Raw genomic sequence first — 23,675 nt, forward strand, 5'->3', positions numbered from 1 at the left:
GTGTCCTTCAATTCTGAGTTAGCATTTGTTTCTTGCTTTGAACAATACCTAATATCAAAGTAGGATGTTATAGGTGCATGCCACACATTCATGTCTTAGGCCGGTAAGGTCTTGTATATGTATCGTGTCTCTGTTATACTGTTTAATTATTATGCAGATACTGTTACATTTTTGAGTCAAATAAATATACAAGCATACATAGGATGAGAGAATGTATTTAAATTAAAAACTCAATGAGTGTATCTGTGTGAATAGAACAATATTTATTTCTTCGGGTTCCATTGGTCGCCCAATGAGTTTACTTAGACATTTATCTCTTTGCTTTTAAGCAAGTTCACCAAAATGATGCGTAGGGTGTCCATAATTTCCCTTCATAATTTCAATTTTGTTATGAAGTATATTCTCAACATATCTTAACCAGGTTTGTTTTTTAATCAGTAATTGTTCAGGTATTTTTACTTCATTTAATACATCTGTATGGGCCAAAACAATATATGGTATCAATAAATTCCCCTTGCAATTGCAAAAAATTTCGGACTTCATGGACACTGTATATTAGTATATATGAAATGGGTTGTCGCCTCCATTTGCCGCTTAGGCATTCCAAAAACATCTTAAAAACCAGTCATTTGGGGTTAAGTGCGGTGCTTAGCCGGTTCGCTCGCCACTTTTACGACTTTCGCCATTACGATTTTAATCACGGCGTGGTGAGACTGTTAGTTTTAGCTTTAATAAAAAGAAAGAAAGCGAGAGAATTTTCTAGAACCTGTTTCCCTTAAAAAGAGAGCATATAAAATAAAAAAGAGAGAAGCAAGAGGAGAGTGGGCTAGATTAATAAGAAGAGAGGGAATAGAAGAGAGAGCAAAGGATAAAAAGGAGAGATGGAAGATAAGAGATACGTGAAGTGAATGAGATAAAAAGAGAAAAGCAGAGGAGAGTGCAATGGAGCGTGCAATCTTTTTTCCCTGAGTAACACCCAGCGGCGTTTTTTTTCATATTCGAAATTGCTTTGTGACTAAATAAGTGGTGTATTATTGCGTAACAGACCGGTTGAGTAATACCTCGCCCGCATAAATTTATGAGCTGACGGCGCCATCTATGGTAAAGAAATAATATTTTATTATGTTGTTATTCTATTTTGCCACCGCTAACTTTATGGTATGTGTTTAGGATAGGATGTAAGGTGATGCAATATCCAAACTTGGCTTATCATAGTCTGAGGTAAACATATGAAAAATATGGCTTGCGCAATAACAGATAATACCAAAAATATTAAATTTAAAATATCCATATATAAATACTTTTGGTATTCTACCATCGAATAATAAAAATGTAAATTGATTCATTTCACAAAGTTTACAAAAATTTTATTGATAAAACGGAAATGATAGGAGAAATAGTAATTTAATGACATGCTGTTCATATGGTACAACCTCAACATAATCAGCCATTCAAATGGAAAATACCACCATTTATCTGTTGTCTTAAATTGCCTTTACTGTATTGTCAATTACGATAGACAGGGTGTCCAAAAAATCTAGTAAATTTATTTATTATTATTTCAAAATGCTCTCAAATAGTCCATTTGCGGTTAGACCTAAGAACAAATAAGATTTCGTTTTTTTCAAACTTCAGCAGCTTAATATCTAGCATTGGCTGCTTGCATAAGGCGTTGTTCTGAACAAAATGCATATAGACACATTGTTTAATAAAGGATATTTGTTTTGGATATTCCTGGTCCAATCTTTCTCTCATGATTTTCAATCCATCTATGATTCCCTTAAAACTGAGGGCATGCAACAGGCCCACCAATCCATTTCGTGTGGCCCTAGTTGACACTCAGATTTTTTTCCTTGAAGTATAAAATCTTAATCCGACAGTTTATGTTTAAAATAGACTCTCACATGGGTGGAAATAATATGAAGAAACTTGTCGAACAGTTCCTTTAGGGCCATTCCTTGAACAAGTAAAATTCTGTTTTTTTCAAACTTAATACTGACCTTTAACCTATTAGTGGCTGCTTCTACAGACCCTTGTTCTGAGTGAAAAGCATAGTTACACATTGTAATTTGGATATCGATGTTCAATTTATTTCTCAAGATTTCAAAATTCTCTCAAACAGTTCATTCATGATCAAAATTTACGAATAAGAAAAAGTCCGGTCTTTCCAAACCCGTCGTAGCTCAATACATAGATGGCTGTTTGCATATGGCGTTGTTTAGAGCAAAATTTATATAGCCTACATTAGAGGTAAAATCAGGCCCAAAAATTCCGACCCGGGCCTGGGGTATTAAACTAATTAACTGGATTTGCAGGCCCGAAGCAAACCAGAAATTTATATTTTATTTAGGAGTTCCCTGTATTCCACACATAGTTTTAGTATACGTTTTTTATAAACATGCATTTATTTAAAAAAAAGTCAGCGATAGAGAAGCCCGACCCGAATGTAATGATTGACACTTCAGACCCGAATTTCAAGTCAGGCTCGGGCTTCAGATGTTAGCGCTAGCTGACATATGTCATATGATAAAGAAAATTTTTTTTGAATATTCCTGTTCAATTAATTTTCCATGATTTCAAAAATCTCTCCGACAGTTTATTTAGGGTCAGACTTATGAACAAGAAAGATTCCTGTTTTATCAAATTTTAGTAATTACAGTGTATGTACAGAGCCTTTTTCTGAGCAAAAGGCAAATAGGCACATTGTGTTTTGGATATCGATGTTCAATTCATTTCTCAAGATTTCAAAAATTCTCTCAAACAGTCCCCGTGTGGTCAAACCATTCGAATTAGAAATATTTCGCCCTTTCCAAAGTCTTCGTAGCTTAATACCAAAAATGGCAACTCACCAAGAGTATTGTTCTGAGTGAAAGCTATAGATACACATTGTATTTTGGATATCGATGTTCAGTTTATTTCTCACGATTTCGAAAATTCTCTCAAACAGTTCATTTGTGGTTAGACTAGGAATGAGAGGCATCAATAATTCATTCCTTGGATTTCTAATTCCAGGTTAAAGATTGATCGTCTTTTGTTGCCCGAGGGCCTGTTTTGGTTTGTCGCTGTTAATCAAGGAGAAAAGTCTAGAACGTTGAATTTGGCGGCTAACGATTTTCCATGTTGAATGCGTGGGTTCGTTAAAAGCGAGATGTTTAATTGATTTGTTTCCCTCGTGTGCCATATAAACAGATACGTTTCGTCTCAATGGGGAATAATGCTCACACCCAGTTGATAAATTATCCAATTAATAACCTGGAAATGACGTATTCTTTCATGACGTCAGCTGTAATAATAAATTTAATATAGGATTGTGTGTGTGTAAAATTTCAGTAAAACTCCAGTAGTGTGTGTACCAGGTTAGGGTTAGGGCCTTAATTTAATTCCGATTTTTCTTATTTTGGTTCTGTTATGAGTTTGGGGACTGTCTGTGTTGGCCAAGTGAATATACACCTTCCCATGGGTTTCAGTCCCTTGACGTAAAGTAGGCGTACAAAATTAGTTATCTCCATATTGGTACACATACTTCTGGAGCGCCCAATAAACAATTATTAATCGTGACTATACAAAGTAGTTTTCCTCAGTCAGATAAAATATTCGAAATATATATATATATTAGGAATTCAGATAAGAAAAGATTATAATTTTTGAATAAAATTTATTAAGCTTGTTGTGAACACACTGGGATAAGTTATTACATATCGATCTTAAGATCGGTAAGTATATTGATAGGTATTTGTATGTCTGTGTGTGTGTGTGTCTGTTAGATGAACGCGATATCTCACGAACGCGTGGTTGAATCTGCTCCAAATTTTGCATGTGCATGCACCTTACCTCGGACCAGACGCCTATCGATTTTGGGTTAATTATGTCGTATAATTAGCGAGTTATTAACTAATTACCGATCTAAGATCGATAAGTCTTCGGTCTCCGACCGATATTCTCGTTGTTTCATCAGGACATTTTACTGATTCATTTCTTACATATTCACAATGGACAAATACTTGTATTCGCACCTGTGTATGAAAATTTTCATAAGATGAAACGTTACAGAGATATATTTGTGTGTGTGACAAGACTTAATTTTATATAAAACACGGTTTCAAAGTAGGTTTTATCAAGAATATTCAAATTGAAATCAATTGCAGTAGAAGACTCTAGAATACTGAACTATTTTAAAATGAACGCCCCTAACCATATTGGCAGTGTCAAATTGCTAATGTGTAATAAAGTGACATTTTCAAAAAAGACAGGGTGACATTTTTCAAATTTCAGTTTTTACTAAATTATTTGTACTTTTTAGCTGTTGCATCGCTATTCAGGTAACTCTAATATTTACTGTTCATCCAAATAGGAATTCCTAAATTTATTTGTTTAGGATCAATATTATTTACAACCTGTCTACTTAGACCACCTTTGGTAAACATTACGTTGCCTCACAATAGTTGTGTTGTCATTTGGCCAAGGAATTAATCAAACAGTCAACAATCAAACCCGAATTTCCAGAAATGACAAGAATTGCTTTTTAGTAAATTTTTTCGATCCAAGCAAGCGTTACCTTATGTCATTTAGCCAAGGAAATATTCAAACATTGCTATCGCTCGCGAAAAATTTGGCTGAATCGAATCCCAAATTTACAGAAATGACATTTTTTAAGAATAGATATGTGAATATATGCATTTTAGTATAGATATTTTAATCTAAGCTTCGGTTTGAAATTTTGACTAAAATTCACAAAAATTAAAAGTTTAGTTCAAGCAGATCCAAAATCTGTCCCGAAAGCAACGTTCAATTAAAAAATATCATACGACCCCAAAAAATGGTTGATGGCATATTCACAGCTGGACCACAGCATCTCATTCGATTACCATTCCCGGTTGGGTATCGAAGGGAAATGATCAAACAGGTACTTGTTTCATTTACATGTACCTGGGTGAAGATTATTTCATAATTCAGATTATTGGAATTGAAATTTTATAAAGTCAACCATTTTGAAAACGAATATCATGTATATATGAAATTTTATGGGTTGAAATTTAGCAAAAAATTATTTTAAATTTATTTGAATATCTAAATTCCTAATCCCAAAAATCTTTTAATTTCAAATTTTAATTAAACCAAATTCTTCGACGAAATATTTTAATCATTTTATTTTAATCTTAAAGCCAGACGAAGCTACTTGAAGTATACACACCCCGAGGCTAGTCAGCTATTGCTACGGCCGTTATGTGTTATCTTGATAGCAAACAAGTATAAAAGAATGTATTTATCATGTTATAACTTTCAATAGTGTACCGGTATATTGTTTGTACTAATAAAGAATAACTTATTAACTGGGATACCCAAAATGAATCAAATATTCGAAGATTTGAAATTAGTCTGAGAAATCATTGTATGTAAATTGATTTACGCCATTTCTTGTGTTTGTCCTGCAGTCTCTTGTGTATTTCATGAATATTGTTGTCAAACTGGCTTTCATTTAGTAAAGTTAAACAAACAAACTTGGGTGCTCCAGAAGTATGTGTACCAATATGGGAGTAACTAATTTTGTTCTCCTACTTTACATCAAGTTGTGTTACGGGACTGAAACCTATGGACACGGGGTATATTCATTTGGCTAACACAGACAGTCCCCGAACTCCTAATAGAACTAAAATAAGGAAAATCTGACTAAAATTATGGTCTGACTAACCCTAACCTGGTACACGCACTACGGGAGTACCCCAAACTTGGATATCCAAAATATATCGAATGTACAATCTAAACAAAATTCATTAATTTCAATTTTTAAATTCTCAATTTTAAGAATAATGTGCAATGTTTTTTTTTTTAATTATCATCCTGAGCAATTGAAATCTCACAGCGACAAAATCTTATTTAATTAGGTTTCTGAAGACTGAAAATTAGATAACCTATTGGTACTCCCGAAGTATGTGAACCAAGATGGCGGATACCGGAATGTAGTATGTGTACCAAGTTAGGGTTGGGCCATAACTTTATTCCAATTTTCTTTATTTTAGTTGAATTACGAGTTTCGGGGACTAGCCGAGTAACTCCCGTAGTATGTGTACCTGAACTTATGACCTAACCCTTACCTGGTACACATACTATGTTCCCGTGTCCGCCATCTTGATTCACATACTTCGGGAGTACAAACCAATCTGTTCATGTTTATTAATTTTCAATATTTTTTTACTGCGAGATTCATAAATCATTGATTTTAGGTATAATTCAGAATAGCTAGGTGGAGGCCACATTGTGATCAAAATATCTTTTATTTCATATTACTGAAAAGTGGAAATAGATTACCGATCAAATTTATGTTTATTTCAACAGTCTTGCTTTTAGGAATTTGGCCTCATTTAATATACAGGGTGTCCATAATGTCCTTTCACAGTTCCAAGTCAGTCCCCAATATATCTTAACCAGGTTTGTTGTTTTTAAAGTAATTGTTCAAGTAATTTTACTTCATTTAATACATTCGTGAAGAGCAAAACAATATATGGTATCGTTGTATTCTCTTTGCAATTTTAAAAAAATTTAAGACTTTCATGGACACATTGACTTTTATGAAATCAGAGAGAATTGACCTGATTTTGTATTTGAACATTATTTCCTGTCTTTAACATTTCCAACTACATGACTGTCTGCACAAAGTTCAAACAAATTGTCAATGTACTACGTTCCTTTTCCTGTGAGTCTTGTGGTCTGTGCTTCGACATAGTGGAAATCCATAGTCAGCGATATCCAAGCGTATTGAATAATTTATAATAGAAGAGTTAATTTCACTCTTGCTTTAGCACTGGTTCTCAAACCATGGGCTAATTACGACCTGCGAAAACGATTTAATATGACCCTCCGAACTTGAAATAGTTTAGCACAGGGTGGTCCGAACCCGAGCCCGTGGGCCACATGTGGCCCGCCACTTCATTATCTGTAGCTCGCATTCGGAGAGGAATCAAAAAATCGCATTCGTGTTGTTTCATCATAACATTAACCAAAAAATCTTTTGACATATTGTTGCATCACCAACGTCACTGAATTGACTAGTGTTATGGCTTGCTGAGGCAACTAGCGAAGTTAAACGAGCGAAGTTCTTGGCACTATTGTGGCCCGCGAACAATGCAAAAGTAATTTTGTGGCCCGCAGAGCTGTCAATCTTGTACCACCCTGGTTTAGCATTTTTTGTGTGTTTTAGATAGATAGATTTGTGTTCTAATTTGAGCATTTGATAGGTGTAACTAATTGGGTATACTTTTCTCAAATATATCATTTCCTTTCTAAGTATAATATCTCAATGGTTAGCGATGTCCAAATAAAATAGTCAATTAATTTAGAATTAAGTTATTAGAAATGATTCAAAAGTCATCTTCAGTCTTGCCACATTATCATTCCATTATACATATATATGGATCCAGCAACGCAAAATTTGAAAAGATAAATATTTGTAAATTTTTCTTCGGGAATAATGCAACATGTTTTTGTGTAAAAATTGGCAATTTGAGCATTTAATAGATGTAACTAATTGGGTATACTTTTCTTAGAAAGATCATTGTCATCCCAAATATAATACCTACTTCTGAACCAGTGGTTCTCAAACTTTTTGAGCTGTCCCCTTTTTTAGAAATTGTCAAGTCTCGTGCCCCATCTCAAAAATAAAAAGCTAACAATAAGCTACAAATACCAGATAGTAAGGCGAGATAATGTTTTCATTCAATAAACACGTTGAAAATGCATGGATGGTACGTAGATAATGAAATAAATGAAAACGTTTTGAATGTACGGTAAATATCCAAAATAAGGCAGACAAGATCAGATCTAACAAATATTTTTATTTTCAATTAGCTTCACGTCCCCTAAAAAAATTGTCTACGCCATCTTGTGTAGCAGGCAGTGTTCCCTCTAAAGTGTGCGCGCGCACACAGCTTTCAGAGGCCGCGCACGCGCATAGATTTACTGCGCACAGACGTATTTCGATGTAATGTAACAATGTTCTCGGTTGGCAGGTTGAGAAAGTTTGTTGTTGGCCCACCCATTACCTAGTTAGAACGCCAAAATTTCTTCATTGGTTTTTGCACAAATATTAGTCATTTCCAGAAAAGTGCGCAAACACCAAAATTTTTGCGCACACATACTACAAAAAATTAGAGGGGACATTGGTAGCGGGCCCCACCGATTGGGTTCCATTCGTACAAGACCTCGTTGAGAGTGTGGGTAGAATGAATATTTTATGATCATTGTGATTAGTAAGTTAAAATAAAATTGGTGAATGGCCTTGAACTCTCATTGAGGTAACCTTAGGGGTTGTGACCATTCCACCAAGATTAATGTTATTTTAGGCCCAGGAGATAGTTGCTTGTTGTTTATTCGAATTATTACTGTCAAATTATTTGACTGTTTCCATATTTTGTGAGTCGCACACAATCGTGTTTAGGTCTACATGTCCATGTATGTACCCTGTCTTTAATATCTTCATTTATGCAATTTGTGGCGCTCCAGAAGTGTGTGTACCAATATGAAGGTAAATAATTTTGATCGCTTACTTTACATCAAATTGTAAAGGGACTGAAACCTATGGGCAGGGGAATATTCACTTGGCTAAAACAGACAGTCTCTGAACTCGTAATAGAACTAAAATAAGGAAAATCGAGATAAAATATTGGCCTAACCCTAACCTGGTACACACACTATGGTAGTATCGATTTGTTACTTATTTAGACAAATATAAATACATCAATATCAGTGGCCGCGTATTCAGAGTGACTTCGTGAAAATACCGTCATCATAATGCCACTTGGATTATTTGATCCATACCGTTACTACCACTGCATTGATAAAAACCTGGTGGCTTAGTGTTTTCTGTGACTTGTTAGGGATAGGATTTACATATTTAATCTTAATCATATGGTGAACCACGACCTATCGCTTGGTTATCATGGTTATATGGGCTTAGTTAGCCAGTTAGTTCGTTTTCAGATGCATGGACTTGATGATGCTGGATGGTCATAACCGACCAGTGGTTACGTGAATCACCCTATGAGGGTGAGTATAGGGTTCACACATTTATCCCGGGGGAGAGGAAAGCCTATAATATGGCTTAATCATATGGCGACCCTATTTGGTTACTAGTTCATGTCAGGTTTGGGATTAGTAAGTCAGTTATTTTTTTTTCAGATGCACGGACTCGTTCAGAGTCACAATTCAAATATGCTCCTAAAAAATAGCATTTAAGAATTGGATTATTCAACCTAGAAATATACTATCATGAAGTAATCAGTACACAGTAGTTTATTTTATCCATCGGACATGAAATACCGTACACTAATGAATACAAAATGTAAAAAGAGCTAAACTGGTAAGTCGTGGTGAAAAAATGTCGCGAGAAACCATGACTAGTTATCGAGCAGCCGACACCCATGAAAAAAAACCTAACAGTAATTGATAATAGCATAAAAAAGTCAAAAGTTCATAAAAACCATCAATGATTACATCAATACCTTGCTGTGTAGCTTTTTCTGCGAAGGCTTCAACCACATTTTAGTGATGTCACATGACCTGTACAAGGAAGTAACACAAACGTGATCAAGTCAAATTATTGCTCTTGTGCTCCATCTAGTGTCTGTATTCAAATTGACAGGAAACAGGATGTACATTTTGTATAATAGGCCGTGAAAATTGCATAGGATGTGATATTGTGCTGTCAACGCTGAAATTTAGGTTTTTCAGTGACTGGCTATCTGTAGCAGCGATTTCCAATCGAGGGCCATTGGACTCCCAAAGGGGCCACAAAGCAGTTGGCGGGGCCACAATGCCAGGTGCAAAACAGATTTTACTTTTCACCTCACGAATAAATTCCCTGTTCTTTCTAGTATTATTGTTTGATAGGGTTATTTCACAGGGTTTTTTACTTTGTTAAGCATGAATTGTTTGAACATAATGGGGTTTGAAATCTTACAACCAAAATAACACTAGGGCCATGAGTGCTAAAAGCCTTTGTAGAGAAGTTCACAAGCCAAAAAAATTGGGAACCGCTGATCTAAAGCATCATTTGGAATGATTGTGTGAAAACTCCTTCACAATTAATTCAACTTATGACACTTATTATTATTTCAATGATCTAAGTAAGACTCGTATGGACACCCCATGTTTTCGATTCCAATGATTTCAATGGGTGTCCATAAAGTCTTAGAAAATTTTAAAATTACGAAGGGAATTTATCGATATCCTATATTGTTTTGGCCCTCACAGATGTATTAAATGAAGTAAAAATACTTGAACAATTACTGATTAAAAACAACAAACCCGGTCAAGATATATTGAGAACTGACTTCATTGAAATAAAATTGAAATTGTGAAGGGATATTATGGAAACCTTGTATATATATATTTCAATAGGTATACTTGTATACATGAATAAAACTTATTTTGTTGTCCTTGTGTTACAGATAAACCAGTTATTGCAGTGATTCTCAACCTTTGGTACGCGGGAGCTTTTTAATCGGTCTGCAACCAGCAATTTTCAATTATTGCAACGTTTAACTCTTTAATTGGCTAAAACATGCCGACAACGCTTTGTCTTTATCATCCATACTGTATGTATTTGCTGAACAGCATTTATAGCATTACCAGTTCTTTTTGTGTGTTACGTCACAAGGCGTGTTGTGCCACATAAAATACTCCCATAGCGCGTTTCTTGTGTCATTGTTCCCCACGACCGCGGCCAGAGTAAAAAACAGTAAAGTGGTACCAATCAGTAAAAGATTGAGGACCACTGAGTTAACATAACAATATTATAAATCAATGCATTTGAACCAAATACCTGGTTGACTAACCCCAATAACAATATGGACTGGTAACCGGATGAGAGCCATATTATGATAAAGCCATATTTTCGTCCTTTCATTTCCTAAAATATAAACAATAATCCAGTTCGATTTTAACATAAAATGAATAATAAAAAGCCAGTGATTCATTTTGATTGCTTCAATCAGGCCACCAACCCACTGCCTTGTATTATTTCATCATAATGGTGCCTGTTAATGGTATTGTGACTCATGACCACTGAAAAGGAAGGAAGAGTTACTCACATACATATATAGAACCATATTATGAAGTAATAAAGTTAAGTTAGGCCTTGAATAGTTTATGTACGAATATGGCCGGGTTTGGTATGGCTTATCTGTGGCCAAGCTAGTTCTGAGTATGAAATTTGAATTTGTTTTTATTTCGATTGCCTAGAGATTTTGCAAAGCATGTCTTCATCATGTATGGCCATTGATATGGAATTGAATATAATGGGGTTATGTTAGAAACATGCATGATATTATATAATTATAGGTGCATGTCCTTCCTGGGCTGATATGCCTGTTCTGTTGCGAAATTCTGAAGGCTTCGTAATGATGAACTACTGCTATCTAGTGAGTGATTTCCAACCTTTTATGGCTCGTGACATCCTTTCGGAGGTTTTTAGCACTCATGGCCCCCTGTTCATCATTCCAGTAGTATTTATAGTTTAATTTTGACTGGTAGATTCCAAATCACTTTATGTTCAAACAATTCACGCTCAACAAAGTGAAAACACCCTGTGAAATAACCTTATCAAGCAATGAAACTAGATGTAAAATCAGTTCCATGCCTAACTTTGTGGTTTCCCTCCAACTGCTCTGGGAGAGGCCACGGTTGGGAAAAACTGATTCAAGATATTCAAAGAACAGGTGGTTACATTGGTGGTTTGCAACTACTAAGACCTCACACATCTTCTATTTTGTCCCTTAGTTTCTAATTCAGAAGGGTGTTTCCCAAACTGTGTGTTGCCGATATCAGACATTCAGTTACGTTATTATCGTATATATGCTAAAAAGAAGCTCAAATGTTACATTTATTGAATATGCACACCTTGTAAAATTAATTCTAAGAAATTTGACAATATTTTTAACACAGTAAAGAAGTGGAGCCGGCCATCATTTAAACTCCCAATAAAAAAATATCAAATGCTCTTAATAGAAAGGGTTACATAGGCTAGTACTAAACAGTGAATCCATAAATCAGCTCTTCAGTAAAGAAAAAATTAATGATTTAACCTCTTAACGGCTGTTTAATGTTTGCCGATTTTATGAGCTTGTTTAAATTACCAGGCTGGTGACATATTGCGCAATTAGGTGATAAAATTGCTCAATGTTTTGTAACAGTTGCCAGGGAAACGTCTTTGATTCATGAGCAAGGTCCCAATGGCATATTTATCATCACATTTATTAAAACCATGCTGACGTGCTGATAAAAATGATTTCAAATTGGAAATTACTTAAACTCGAATTTTCACTTAAATAATAACGTACAAGAATCTCAATTCAATAACAGTCAACGATAGAAAGGGCGTATTCACAAACTTTGCCATTGGCACCATTTCATGTGGATATGTCACTGCCCTGTAAAATGACGCTCATTGTAGTCGCTGACATTTTGATGAGTTCAGTATAGGCCATAAAACCACTCCAAATATGGCATTTACTAGTAAATAGCAGATGGATCAGATATTCCCGGTACAAAGCCAACTTACCATAATATTATGTATTTATATATAGCAGGAACAGCCAAAAAACCATATTTTGGTTTGGTTACCGGTTCTCAACCAGTTGTCCATGGCTCACTGCCAGGCCACAAAGATTTTCAAATGGGCCACAAAGCCATTAAATTGATAAATTTAATCCTATTTGTGTTACTATAGTATATGTTTGATTGCAGTGCAATATTTGATGCTGCTTCTGTTTGCTGCAGAATGGTAATTTTCAAGTGATTTAATAAAGGGAAAGGGTCTATATTGTGTAAATATTTACCGTATTTGTTTTTCTTGCAGTCTTACCCTGACATGGTAAGGTAAATGGGCAACGAATTTTCAGCGCAACGAAAATGGGCCACGGCAGAAAATGGGTTGAAAACCACTGGGTTATGTACTTCAGAACTTGCTTTAAGCAAACACTTATGAGAACAAAAAGATTACAAACACAATGACGACTTTGAGGTTCTTTTCACTATCGCAAAACATAGTTAATAATTTATGGCTGTAATCTTAGAAAGTGTTCCACTTTTCAAGTTCCTTACAAACAATGTAATTGCCATGCCGTCTTTGTGACATTGTGAAAATAAAGTTTTAAAAAAGTGGTTTCGAAATTGATATTGGAACTCGTAATAGAACTAAAATATGGGAAATCAGAATAGAATTATGGCCTAACCCTAACCTGGTACACACACTACGGGAGTACCCTTTTTCAACATGATACAATTTAAAACAAATTTGATATCCAAAAATTTTAATTCAGAGTGGATTTCGAACATTAGAATATTTATCGTAGTTTTAGTTATCTCTGGAAAACATATATATAACTACTGTATGTACTTATTGGGTGCCATACCAGAAAATACACGAGCCTTTCAAAAATGATAAAAAGTAACACAAATAGGATTAAATTTATCAATTCAATTGGTTCTGAAAGCCAGGCAGTGAGCCATTGACCACTGGTCGAGAATGCGCTTTTTTATCGTTGACTGACGATTTTTAATGAATCTTATTGAATTGAGATGCTTGTTTGCTAATATTTGAGCGAAAATACGATTTCAAAAATTCCCATTTTAAATTATGTTATTGAAACCCTTCACAAATTGCTTTTATTCAAACTTTTTCTACATTTGAGAACTCATGAACTATATTTTTTTTAACATGACCCAATTTAAAACATATTTGATATTTCAAAGTTTTTTGACAGAGTGTATTTTGAACATTAGATCATTTACCGTAGTTTTAGTTATCTCTAAGAAACCTATATATACATATATATTGGGTGATAATATTTCTGTATTTACCAGTCATTGCTTGTCCAAGCCCTATTTGGAGTGGTTTTGTGACTTTAACATTCAATGAAAACATAAAATGTCAAAGCAGTATGCTATTGCTGTATCATATATGAAAAGATCCTATCCAAAATTCTAAAGCAATGGACAAGCGTGCGTGAAAAAAAATTTAGCGTCCACTGTGTGCCGAAAATAACGGGCGTGGCCACAATGCTTTGTATTGTTGAATAGAGAAGATATGGCCTCCATTAAATAAGGTAAATGTTTGCTCAGCAGAGCTAAACTGGCCGTGTCCACTGGACAAATAAAAGTGAAGCGAGGTGAATTGGATATATACGAACAGAGATATTTTATCATGTAATACACGTACTGGGATCCCAAAAGTCCATGCATTATTGGGTACTCACGGGTACTATAGTAAATATTCCTGTTTGTTGAATCTCCATAATGTAGCCTTAGCTGTACTCCCAAGGTATGTGAACCAAGATGGCGGACACCGGAACATAGTATGTGTACCAGGTTAGGGTTAGGCTATGATTTCAGGTACCCATACTACGGGAGTCACTTGGCTAGTCCCCGGAGTGTAATAGAACTAAAATAATGAAAATTGGAATAAAATTATGGCCTAACCTTAACCTGGTACACATACTATGTTCCGGTGTCCTCCATCTTGGTTCACATACTTCGGGAGCACCCATTATTGTGCATATATATTAAAAAAATTTTCCTTCATAATTAACTGTTAAAGATTCCATTTTTTTTTTTCAATGTACTGTGATTTACATTACATATAGGAAAGTATTAGCTCTAAGCTATTCTATATGAGTGATAAATTTAACACAAAAGTAATATTATTTGAATAGGGCAACAAGACAATAACTATCTACTTCTGAGAGACATCGTGCCAAATTATGCGTCCGTATGACAAACATTGCCTCACCCATTTAGTAAATATCTTCATTTCTTAACTTCATCTTATCCTGGTCCATACATAAAAATAAGAATTATCTAGATTTCATGTACAATCAAATATAATAAGATGAATTCATTGGTCAATGATTAAAGCTTTATTTACTCACAATGACTATGCTAAATTGTACTTTGTTAGCAGCGCAAGTTTTTGTGACCACACAATAAATGTTGAATAATTTATAGATTATGATGTCACAGTAGAGGCTTTATTAATTTGTTGTGTTATTTATAGAGGGCTATTCAAGCACTATTTACTGGCGCGTAATGTCCCTCTATATTTTTTATAAATTTGGCAATTCGATGATTGTGTCTAACTTTGTTCAGAGATTAGTCTTCTTTACTTCTGTGTGAGGGGGCCGAATACACCATTATAATTCATAGTTTAAAGTCCCTTTACAGTTTCAATTTTGTTATCGAGTCAGTTCTCAATATATCTAACCAGGTTTGTTGTTTTTTAATCAGTAATTGGTTAAGTATTTTTACTTCATTTAATACATCTGTGAGGGCCAAAACAAGATATGGTATCGAGAAATTCCCCTTGCAATTTTAACAAATTTTAAGACTTTATGGACACTCTATAGTTAGAGTGAACCCCGGAATTTCAGTGTTTGTCTTTAACTTCTGAGTGAGTGCGTGTTATGATACACACACCCAATTCTGTAAAGTTTACAGCTTTTGGCATACCAGTGATAACCTGCAAACTCTTAGCAAGTGTGCGTGTCCTGCTTCAAGGAAGTTCTCCTTATGAATAGCAATAAAAGTTTGCGATGTCTCTATCCACCACGCCCGGTCTTTAAATCTATATTTCACTTTTGATTACTTTTAGGGAGGCAACACTTCACGTTTTTATGAGAGAAAAATGACTCTCTGTCACCACATAGTGGTTTAAGTAGTTGACAGATAGTTCTAGAATCTAGATAATTTTTGTCGTCCAAGCCCGTCTTGATCATTTTTGGATACATAATGGACGTTTTTTCAATATTTTTGTTGTGATGTTTGGAAAAGATTGCCTTTCTCTGAAACAGCGGTGGCGGTGTGGCTCAACGGGCTAAGCGCTAGGAATACGCTCGCCACCGCACCTCTAATTACTCTGCGTGGGTCCGCAGGTTCGAATCCCATGCAAGGATGGTTATGTGCGAGAGGATTGCTGGACTCCTCGCCGTCGTTGGGTGGTTCACGTAACCGCTGGTCGGTTACGGCTTCCTCCACCAAGTCCATGCTTCCGAAAACAAACAATACAGTAAAACTAATCCCATACCCGACTTGGAATGGTAACCGGACGAGAGGCGTGGTTCGCCATATGGATAAGTCGTCTTATCGGCTTTCCTCTCCCCCGGGATAAATATGTAAATCCTATCCAGATGAACCAAACAGAAGTGAGTGTTAAGAACCATGGTTCCCAACCTTTCATGACTTTTGTCCCTTCTTCGAGGGCTTCCAACACTCATGCCTTGCCTGTTCATCATTTCATAGAGTGTTATTGTGATTGTTAGATTCCAAATCTCATTATGTTTAAACAATTCATGCTCAACAAAGTGAAAACACCCTGCAAAATACCCTTATCACACAATGAAACAAGGAAGAAGGGGGATTTTTCTTGTTAAGTGGAATATAAAATCAGTTTTACGCCTAGCATCGGGGCCCTTCCAACTGATCTGATCTAGAATTGCGTCTGACCCTTCAACCACTCTTTGGGGGCCACGGGACCCCAGTCAGGAACTGCTGAATTATAAAGAAAATACTATTAAAAGCAGATATGTCAGGCTATTTGAGTAACAATGTTCTTTATTAGTCCCTTGTTACCTCACATTAAAAACATTGTGAGACTGTCTCTCACTGCTATTTCCATGGTTACCTAGACTGTGGTGCTTGGAGTCAACTTTCTTTTATTGAAATGGTGACTGCTCGGCATATACCAGGTTGCCTTAATAACGTACATGTTGTTTTTTTCAGCTCCTTGACGTACCTTGTTTCGTTTTGCAGTGACGTACATATTGTTTTTTATCGGCTTGACGTACCTTTTTTTTCCAAATAACATATTTTGTTTGTCTTTATTCTATTTATAATGTGGTGCCATTGCTTGGAAACCACAATTGGTTTTCGGCGTCTCTATTCACTCTGAAGTGCGATTTTTTAATTTGTGTATGTATGGTTCGTATTTTCAGTACGATGAAGAAATAAAGTACTGATTACAGTCCCCATACCTCCCCTTGTCATGGAAATAAACAATCAATAAATACTCAATAAATTTAATCTGAAATTTATTCTCTTTTAGACTGTCCATGCCTTCCATCTTCTCGTAAAACATGTAGATTCACGTCGGCCTTCATCGTGGAGAGAAAACACGATTACAAGAAGTAAAGAAGAAGCTTTGGATATTTTGAAAGGTGATTTAGGACTTTTATGTTGAAAATCAATTTTTCAATTAGATGTTCTTACCATGATCGAGTCGCCCGTGATACTTCTGAACCTACTATTTGTAGATAAGATGGGATTTACATATTTATCTCGGGGGAGAGGCGACTTTATCATATGGCCAACCACGGCCCTCGTCCAGTTACCAGTCCATGTCTGGTATGGGATTAGTTAGGCAGTTATTTGTTTTTTCGGAAGCATGGACTTGATGGTGGACGAAGCCTTAACTGATGAGCTGTTATGTGAACCACCCTACGACTGCAATCTAGCAAGTCCAGCAATCCTCTCGCACATAATTTACGCTGCATTGGATTCGAACCTGCAGCCCAGGCAGAGTAACCTAATCAGAGGTGCGGGGGCGAGCATATTCCTGATGCTTAGCAGGATGCGCCACACCACTGAGTGTGTGTGTGAGGATCAGCCTCTCTCCATTTTGGCATGCTTGATCAATTTACAGAGAAATTTTTACTAATCATTGTACAGGGTGACTGAATACACATAATGAAATTTTGAGGGGGCCTTGCGGGCCGCAGTCAGGAAAACTTAATCGCATCAGCAAATATGGTGAGAGTTGACCTCGATGACCATAAGGTCGTATCGCTCATTCCTGTCCATATCAAAACAATTTTATTTCTACATTTTCATTTATTGATGACAAAATCTTTATTGTTTACCTCGCATATTCATAAATATTGAATTTGGAAATATCACTATTCACAGCCCATTGAAATTCGTGTTAGCACTTTTATCTTGTTGCAGGTTATGAAGAAGCAATCCGAAATGAAAATGCTCAATTCGAAGATCTGGCTTCAAAGTATAGTGATTGTAGTTCTGCTAAGAGAGGGGGAGATCTGGGCAAATTCTCAAGAGGTGCGTATGCATTAGGTCACGATTGTGCAACAGGCGGCCCCGCGATCGCAATCCGGCCCGCTATGAAATTTAGTGTGGCCCCTTGTCAACACTCAGATTTCTCTCCCAAGCATAAAAACGAGAATATCGGTCAGAGACCGAAGTCTTATCGATCGAAAGTTAGGGGATCCCCCAAAACAGCGCTCTTACTCCACAGTGACACCTTGTGTCCAATCACTAATTCATTAATAACTCGCTAATTATACGACATAATTCGCTCAAAATCAATAGGCTTCTGGTCCGAGATAAGATGAATGCACATGCAAAATCTGGAGCAGATTCAACCTCGCTTTCGAGACAAACAAACAGACAAATACCAACATATACCAAATATCGACATACTCACCAATCGAGATCGATAAGTAATCATAAAATGACGGTTCATGTTTATAAAGGCGCTCAGATGAATATAAACACATAATGCAATTAGATCGTCGGCTAATGTATTTTGTCAATTAAGGGTTGCTACAACTTCTGTCAAAGCTGATGTTAACAAACTATTTGCAAGAACTTAAAATGTTAAATAAATAAAATTTGCAATGTGAGAATTTTTTAATTTGTTGTGTACATGGAAAAACAAATTTTTTGTGTGGTCCAGTCAGATGTTTGAAGTAGTTTATATGGTCCACCCACAAAAAATGTTACACACGCATGCTTTAGGTGATGTATCTGAACGAGACTTAGATGTGTGTGGGGCATAGTTCCTACTGCCTCATAATAAATATACCAAAATACTTATTGAATACAAAGTGGACCTATGTGTCATTTTTATTGAACTTAGAGCCAACAAAATTTTAAGTGTACAATGATGGAAGAAGCTGCAAGATCGCTAATACTTATTTTACCTCTTTATTTTGTTTTCCCCGACAGACAGACAGACCATCATTTGACATTCCGAATATTCTTTTAACACTTGACTGGAATTTTGCTAATATAACTTATAAAACTTTCGTTTCGTATATTTCTGTATAGCAATGCTCTCTTGTTTACATTCCAGGTCAAATGCAAAAACCATTTGAAGACGCTGCCTACGCTCTAAAACCCGGAGAAATGAGTGGACCGGTATTCACAGACTCTGGGATTCATATAATACTTAGAGTTGAATGAAATGACTTACTTATTGATGTCATCAGGGTCAAAGGTCAAGTTCATTTAACTGTGACCATATCATTGTGTGCCATAGCAATTCAAAACTGACGCACTGATTGGTTGTAACTTTGTGTTGCCATAACGATTCAAAACTGATGCTCTGATTGGTTGTAACTTTATGTTGCTATTAGCGACTGATAAACAGTTATCGCTCCCCTTGGAACAGCATATGAACATAGTAGAAATAGGTGTTGTGATCAAATTACTTCTGTATGGAGCTAGATTATTTATACTATTGTAATAAGACAGTGGTTCACATCCCTTTCTACACCAGTTTACTTGGTAATTGTGGGTGTCTTGAACAATCAGAATATTGGTTATATTAAAATCATTTTTAAAATTCGAGCTAGGTCTTTTTTTCGGGACACACAATAGCTATTCATTGAATACTGACAGTTTTACTGTTAATTAATAATATCCATCAACATCAAAGACGTTGATTCATCTCTGAGATTTTGAATTCTCCTGGGAGTTTGAAACAAATGACTGTTTTGTCTGATTAAAAATTCTAGCTTTTAACAAACATGGGGAACAGATAAACAATTATCAGTTCGATTCAAGAAAGAAAATTTCAGTTTAAGGGTTTGGAGACAAAAGGTCGTATGTAAAATAAAAATCTCGGATACTCCCAGAAGTATGTACACCGAAGCGTAGTATGTGTACCAGGTTGGTATTAGGCCATAATTTCAGGTATAAATACTACGGGGAGACTCCTAATAGAACTAAAATTGGAATAAAATCATGGCCTAACCCCAACCTGGTACACATACTACGTTCCGGTGTCCGCCATCTTGGCTCACATACTTCTGGAGTACCTGATCACGAAATCCAATCTCTGAAAAATAGGTATGCAGGATGAACGAGCCTAAATATTAAAAATATCTGATATTATATCCAAAAATATTTTTTTTAAAATATGTTTCAAAAAGTTTGGAAACTGCTGCTTCAAGCCTACATGATTATAAACTTTGTAAGGCATAAAATTCATATTAGGGATCACAAAATTGAAACAGCATTTTTTTCGTGTGTGCACCATGATTTTTTTTCCTTGATAATTTGGCACCGCAGCAACAAACAGCTTGGAAACCGCTGGATTAGGCTATCCTTAGCCATCATTCATTGCTCACAAATATTTATGTGATCAAGTCTCTAGGGATATGAAACGGTTGATCAAATTATGTCTTCAACGACTGTTGACGTTTGTTATATTAATATTTAACCGATGTCTGTGTAACCGCTACTCATTCGTCATTCACTACATGGCTGATCTATTATTACAGTTACTTTTTTGTGATATTTTGGCCATGAAGCAAGCACTTGACAAAATGTAGCAAATTACAATAAGTGTTTTATTGATGTTTTGCTGCTGATTGTCATCTGCAAGGCTAAAACACCATTAACGTTTTTTTTAAGAATTGTTGCACGTTATACCTCAGAACTAGTCTCTTGAAAAGCAAACTATAACACTGACATGGGCAAACAACGTCCCGTGGGTCAAACTCTGTCTGTTGGGTAATTCAATCTGGCCCGCCTGATGCTGCCACAACCAAACTAAAACCAAATTTTGATGTTTTAGCTAAAAAATATCTCGAGAAATTAGTTGAGATTGTGATTAAATTTAGTTTTCGCACCAGGCGTATTGTTTTCCACTTTTGCTTTTGTAACACTGTAAATAAAATTCTGTTCATAAAATGTAACTTTTTACACCACGCTTACATGACCAGCAAGTCTAGGTGAGCAAAATTTTCGGCCTTTGGTTCCAAGACCTCACTCACCTCATGCTACAGCATGTGGGAAGCAACTATTTTGTTGTATTGATGTTTACCTGTTGAATAAGTATCTTTTGCACAATCGGTCATTTTAAATTTTTTCTTTTCAACTAAGAGTTCAAAATAAGGTACTTCTGTAGTATATGTGACAGTTTAGGCCATGCGTTTATTACGATTTTCCTTAAGCTTTCTGTTTGAACTGAGAATATTTTAGTTCTATCACGAATTCGAAGACTATGTTAGCTAAGTGAATATACCCCCGTTTATAGGTTTCAGTCCCTTTACACAACTTGATGTAAAGTAGTTAAACAAAATTAGGTACCTCCATATTGGTACACATACTTCTGGAGCGCCCATTTCTTGACTGGCTGACCCACCACCGTTTTCTATTACCACATTTAATACTGTGTTACCCCCAAAATAAGACAGGGTCTCAATTCAATTTTCTTCCGGAAGGCTTATTTTGGGGGAATATCTTTTATTTTCATTTATCAAAAACAAAGTTACAAAGTAGAGAATTACGAGATTTTCAAATATACAAGATATGATATCCATTTACTTAAAAAATAACAGGTTTTTATTAAAAACAACTTCCGAACATAGATTATTAATCATTTAAAAATGTAGACGTAAAAAACTTCTTAAAATTTAGGATTGGACTTATTTTCGGGGAAACACGGTATAATCATGAAATACTTCTGTTACCTGAAGTCGCCAACAATGTTATGGGTTTTTCGTAGCTATTTTTACTCAGTTTATTATCATTGTTTGGTCATAAACGTTTGTTTCAGTTCAATAAAACTGCTGTTACCTAATTAAGAACATTCATTTGTCGTCGAGCATAGTGTGATGGGAAGTGGAAAGCCGAGTGCAATCATAATGAGAACCATGAACTGCCAGTCCAGATTTGATTTGGGAATCGTTAGTTCATCAGTTTAAATTCTGTTCGTATGAACTCGAAGAGGGTTCAAAAATTAGAACCATGACGTTATCACGATTTAGTATCATATTAAATGGCGATTATGTCTGAAGTTTTTAAAATTCACACTTTTTAAAGTAAAAAAATACTAACGTGTCAAGTTTTGGCTGCCGAAGTATGCGAACCAAGATGGCGGACACCGGAAAGTTGTATGTGTACCAGGTTAGGGTTAGGCCATAATTTGATTTCAATTTTTTATATTTTAGTTATATTACAAGTTTGCAGACTAGCCAAGTGACTCCCGTAGTATTTGTACCTGATAATATGGCCTAAGCCTAACTTGGTACACATACTACGTTCCGGTGTCCGCCATCTTGGTTCTCATACTGCAGGAGTACCATGAGGTATCATTTAAAGTCTTAAAACAAGCGACTAGAAGAGCAGGACAAATTATGTCTCCAAATTGCGTGGCGTAGAATTGGTTCATTTTAATACAATGCCCGCGTTTAATATTACACGAAACTCGCACTCGCGCCCTTTAGTAGTGTAAGCAGATGAAAACAGTGTTCCCGACGCTGAGTTGTAGATCGTTGGACCTAAACATATTGACATCTCAAGTTAAAAAAAATCAAGGGTATCACTACTTATGACAGGGGTCGACAATCTACAGCCGAACCGCGAGTAATATAATCCCACTCGGGCCGCTTCACTGAATTATAGTAACAAAACAGCGGTTTTGACGATTATATTCTTCACGTAACAGAATTTATTGTGAGACACGTGTAGACTAAATTATATTATAGTCTAACAAGTATATAATTCACAATTATTCGTTTAATGAGCCTATAGTTTAATTATAATTAGACAAATGGCAATAAAACGCAGAAAAGTTGATGCCAAGTGCAAAGGGTTCAATGCGCCGAAAATAGAATTTTTTGAGATGCAATGCAATGATGAAATAAATCTTTATTCTATTCGAGAGATGTATCACTGCTCGATTTTTATTATAAAAAGTATCATCCGTTCGGTTTTCAACTTTCTAAAAATATGTGTGGCCCGCCAATGACTTGCAACCTTTGATTTTGGCCCGGGACGACAAAAAGTTGCCGATCCCTGGCTTATGTTATTAAACATTGTTCGATCTCAAGGTGTTGTGAAATAATGCCTCAAGAATTTAACAGGCACAAGCGATCGAGACATTGAGCCACGAACTGTTTATTGCGCAACAATATGACTCAGACCAGGTCTAGACAATATCTCATTAGTCTGTACTTTCTCCTAAGTGATTTCTACCTTTGGGAATAATCTACTTCATTCACTGATGGACGATAAATAGTATAATGAATATTGAAGTGTGTGTATAACGCGATGGTATAAAAGTTTAAAGGTGACAGTTGACGCATCTGAAGTGTCATAAATTCCAATTATCAATTTTATTTGCTCGCTCTGACGTAAAACGTAGCAATATCAAACCGACATACAGAATGCAGAGTTACCTGGAATTAATGCGGCCATATTCCAGGATAAAGTCAAAAACGGTTACTCCTGTAGTAATTTTATTACGATTTTCCTTTATTTTAGTTCTATTACGAGTTCGGGGACTGTCTGTTTTAGCTGAGTGAATTTACCCCCTGCCCATAGGTTTCAGACCCTTTGCACAACTGGATGTAAAGTGGGCGAACAAAATTTGTTACCTGGTA

General features: G+C 35.7%; 1 protein-coding gene across 1 annotated transcript in view; it reads left to right on the plus strand.

The window, feature by feature from the left end:
- Positions 1-21,880, plus strand: part of LOC120344662 (peptidyl-prolyl cis-trans isomerase NIMA-interacting 1-like) — a 33,199-nt gene extending 11,319 nt beyond the window's left edge. The window contains exons 3-5 of the mRNA XM_039413955.2: positions 17,090-17,201; positions 17,989-18,099; positions 19,136-21,880. Of these exons, the coding sequence (XP_039269889.1) occupies positions 17,090-17,201; positions 17,989-18,099; positions 19,136-19,245 (333 nt within the window). The 3' untranslated portion in view covers positions 19,246-21,880. The remainder of the gene's footprint in view (positions 1-17,089; positions 17,202-17,988; positions 18,100-19,135) is intronic.
- Positions 21,881-23,675: the final 1,795 nt, after the last annotated feature.

Source organism: Styela clava, chromosome 5, assembly GCF_964204865.1.
Source record: "Styela clava chromosome 5, kaStyClav1.hap1.2, whole genome shotgun sequence".
NCBI classification, from domain to species: domain Eukaryota; kingdom Metazoa; phylum Chordata; class Ascidiacea; order Stolidobranchia; family Styelidae; genus Styela; species Styela clava.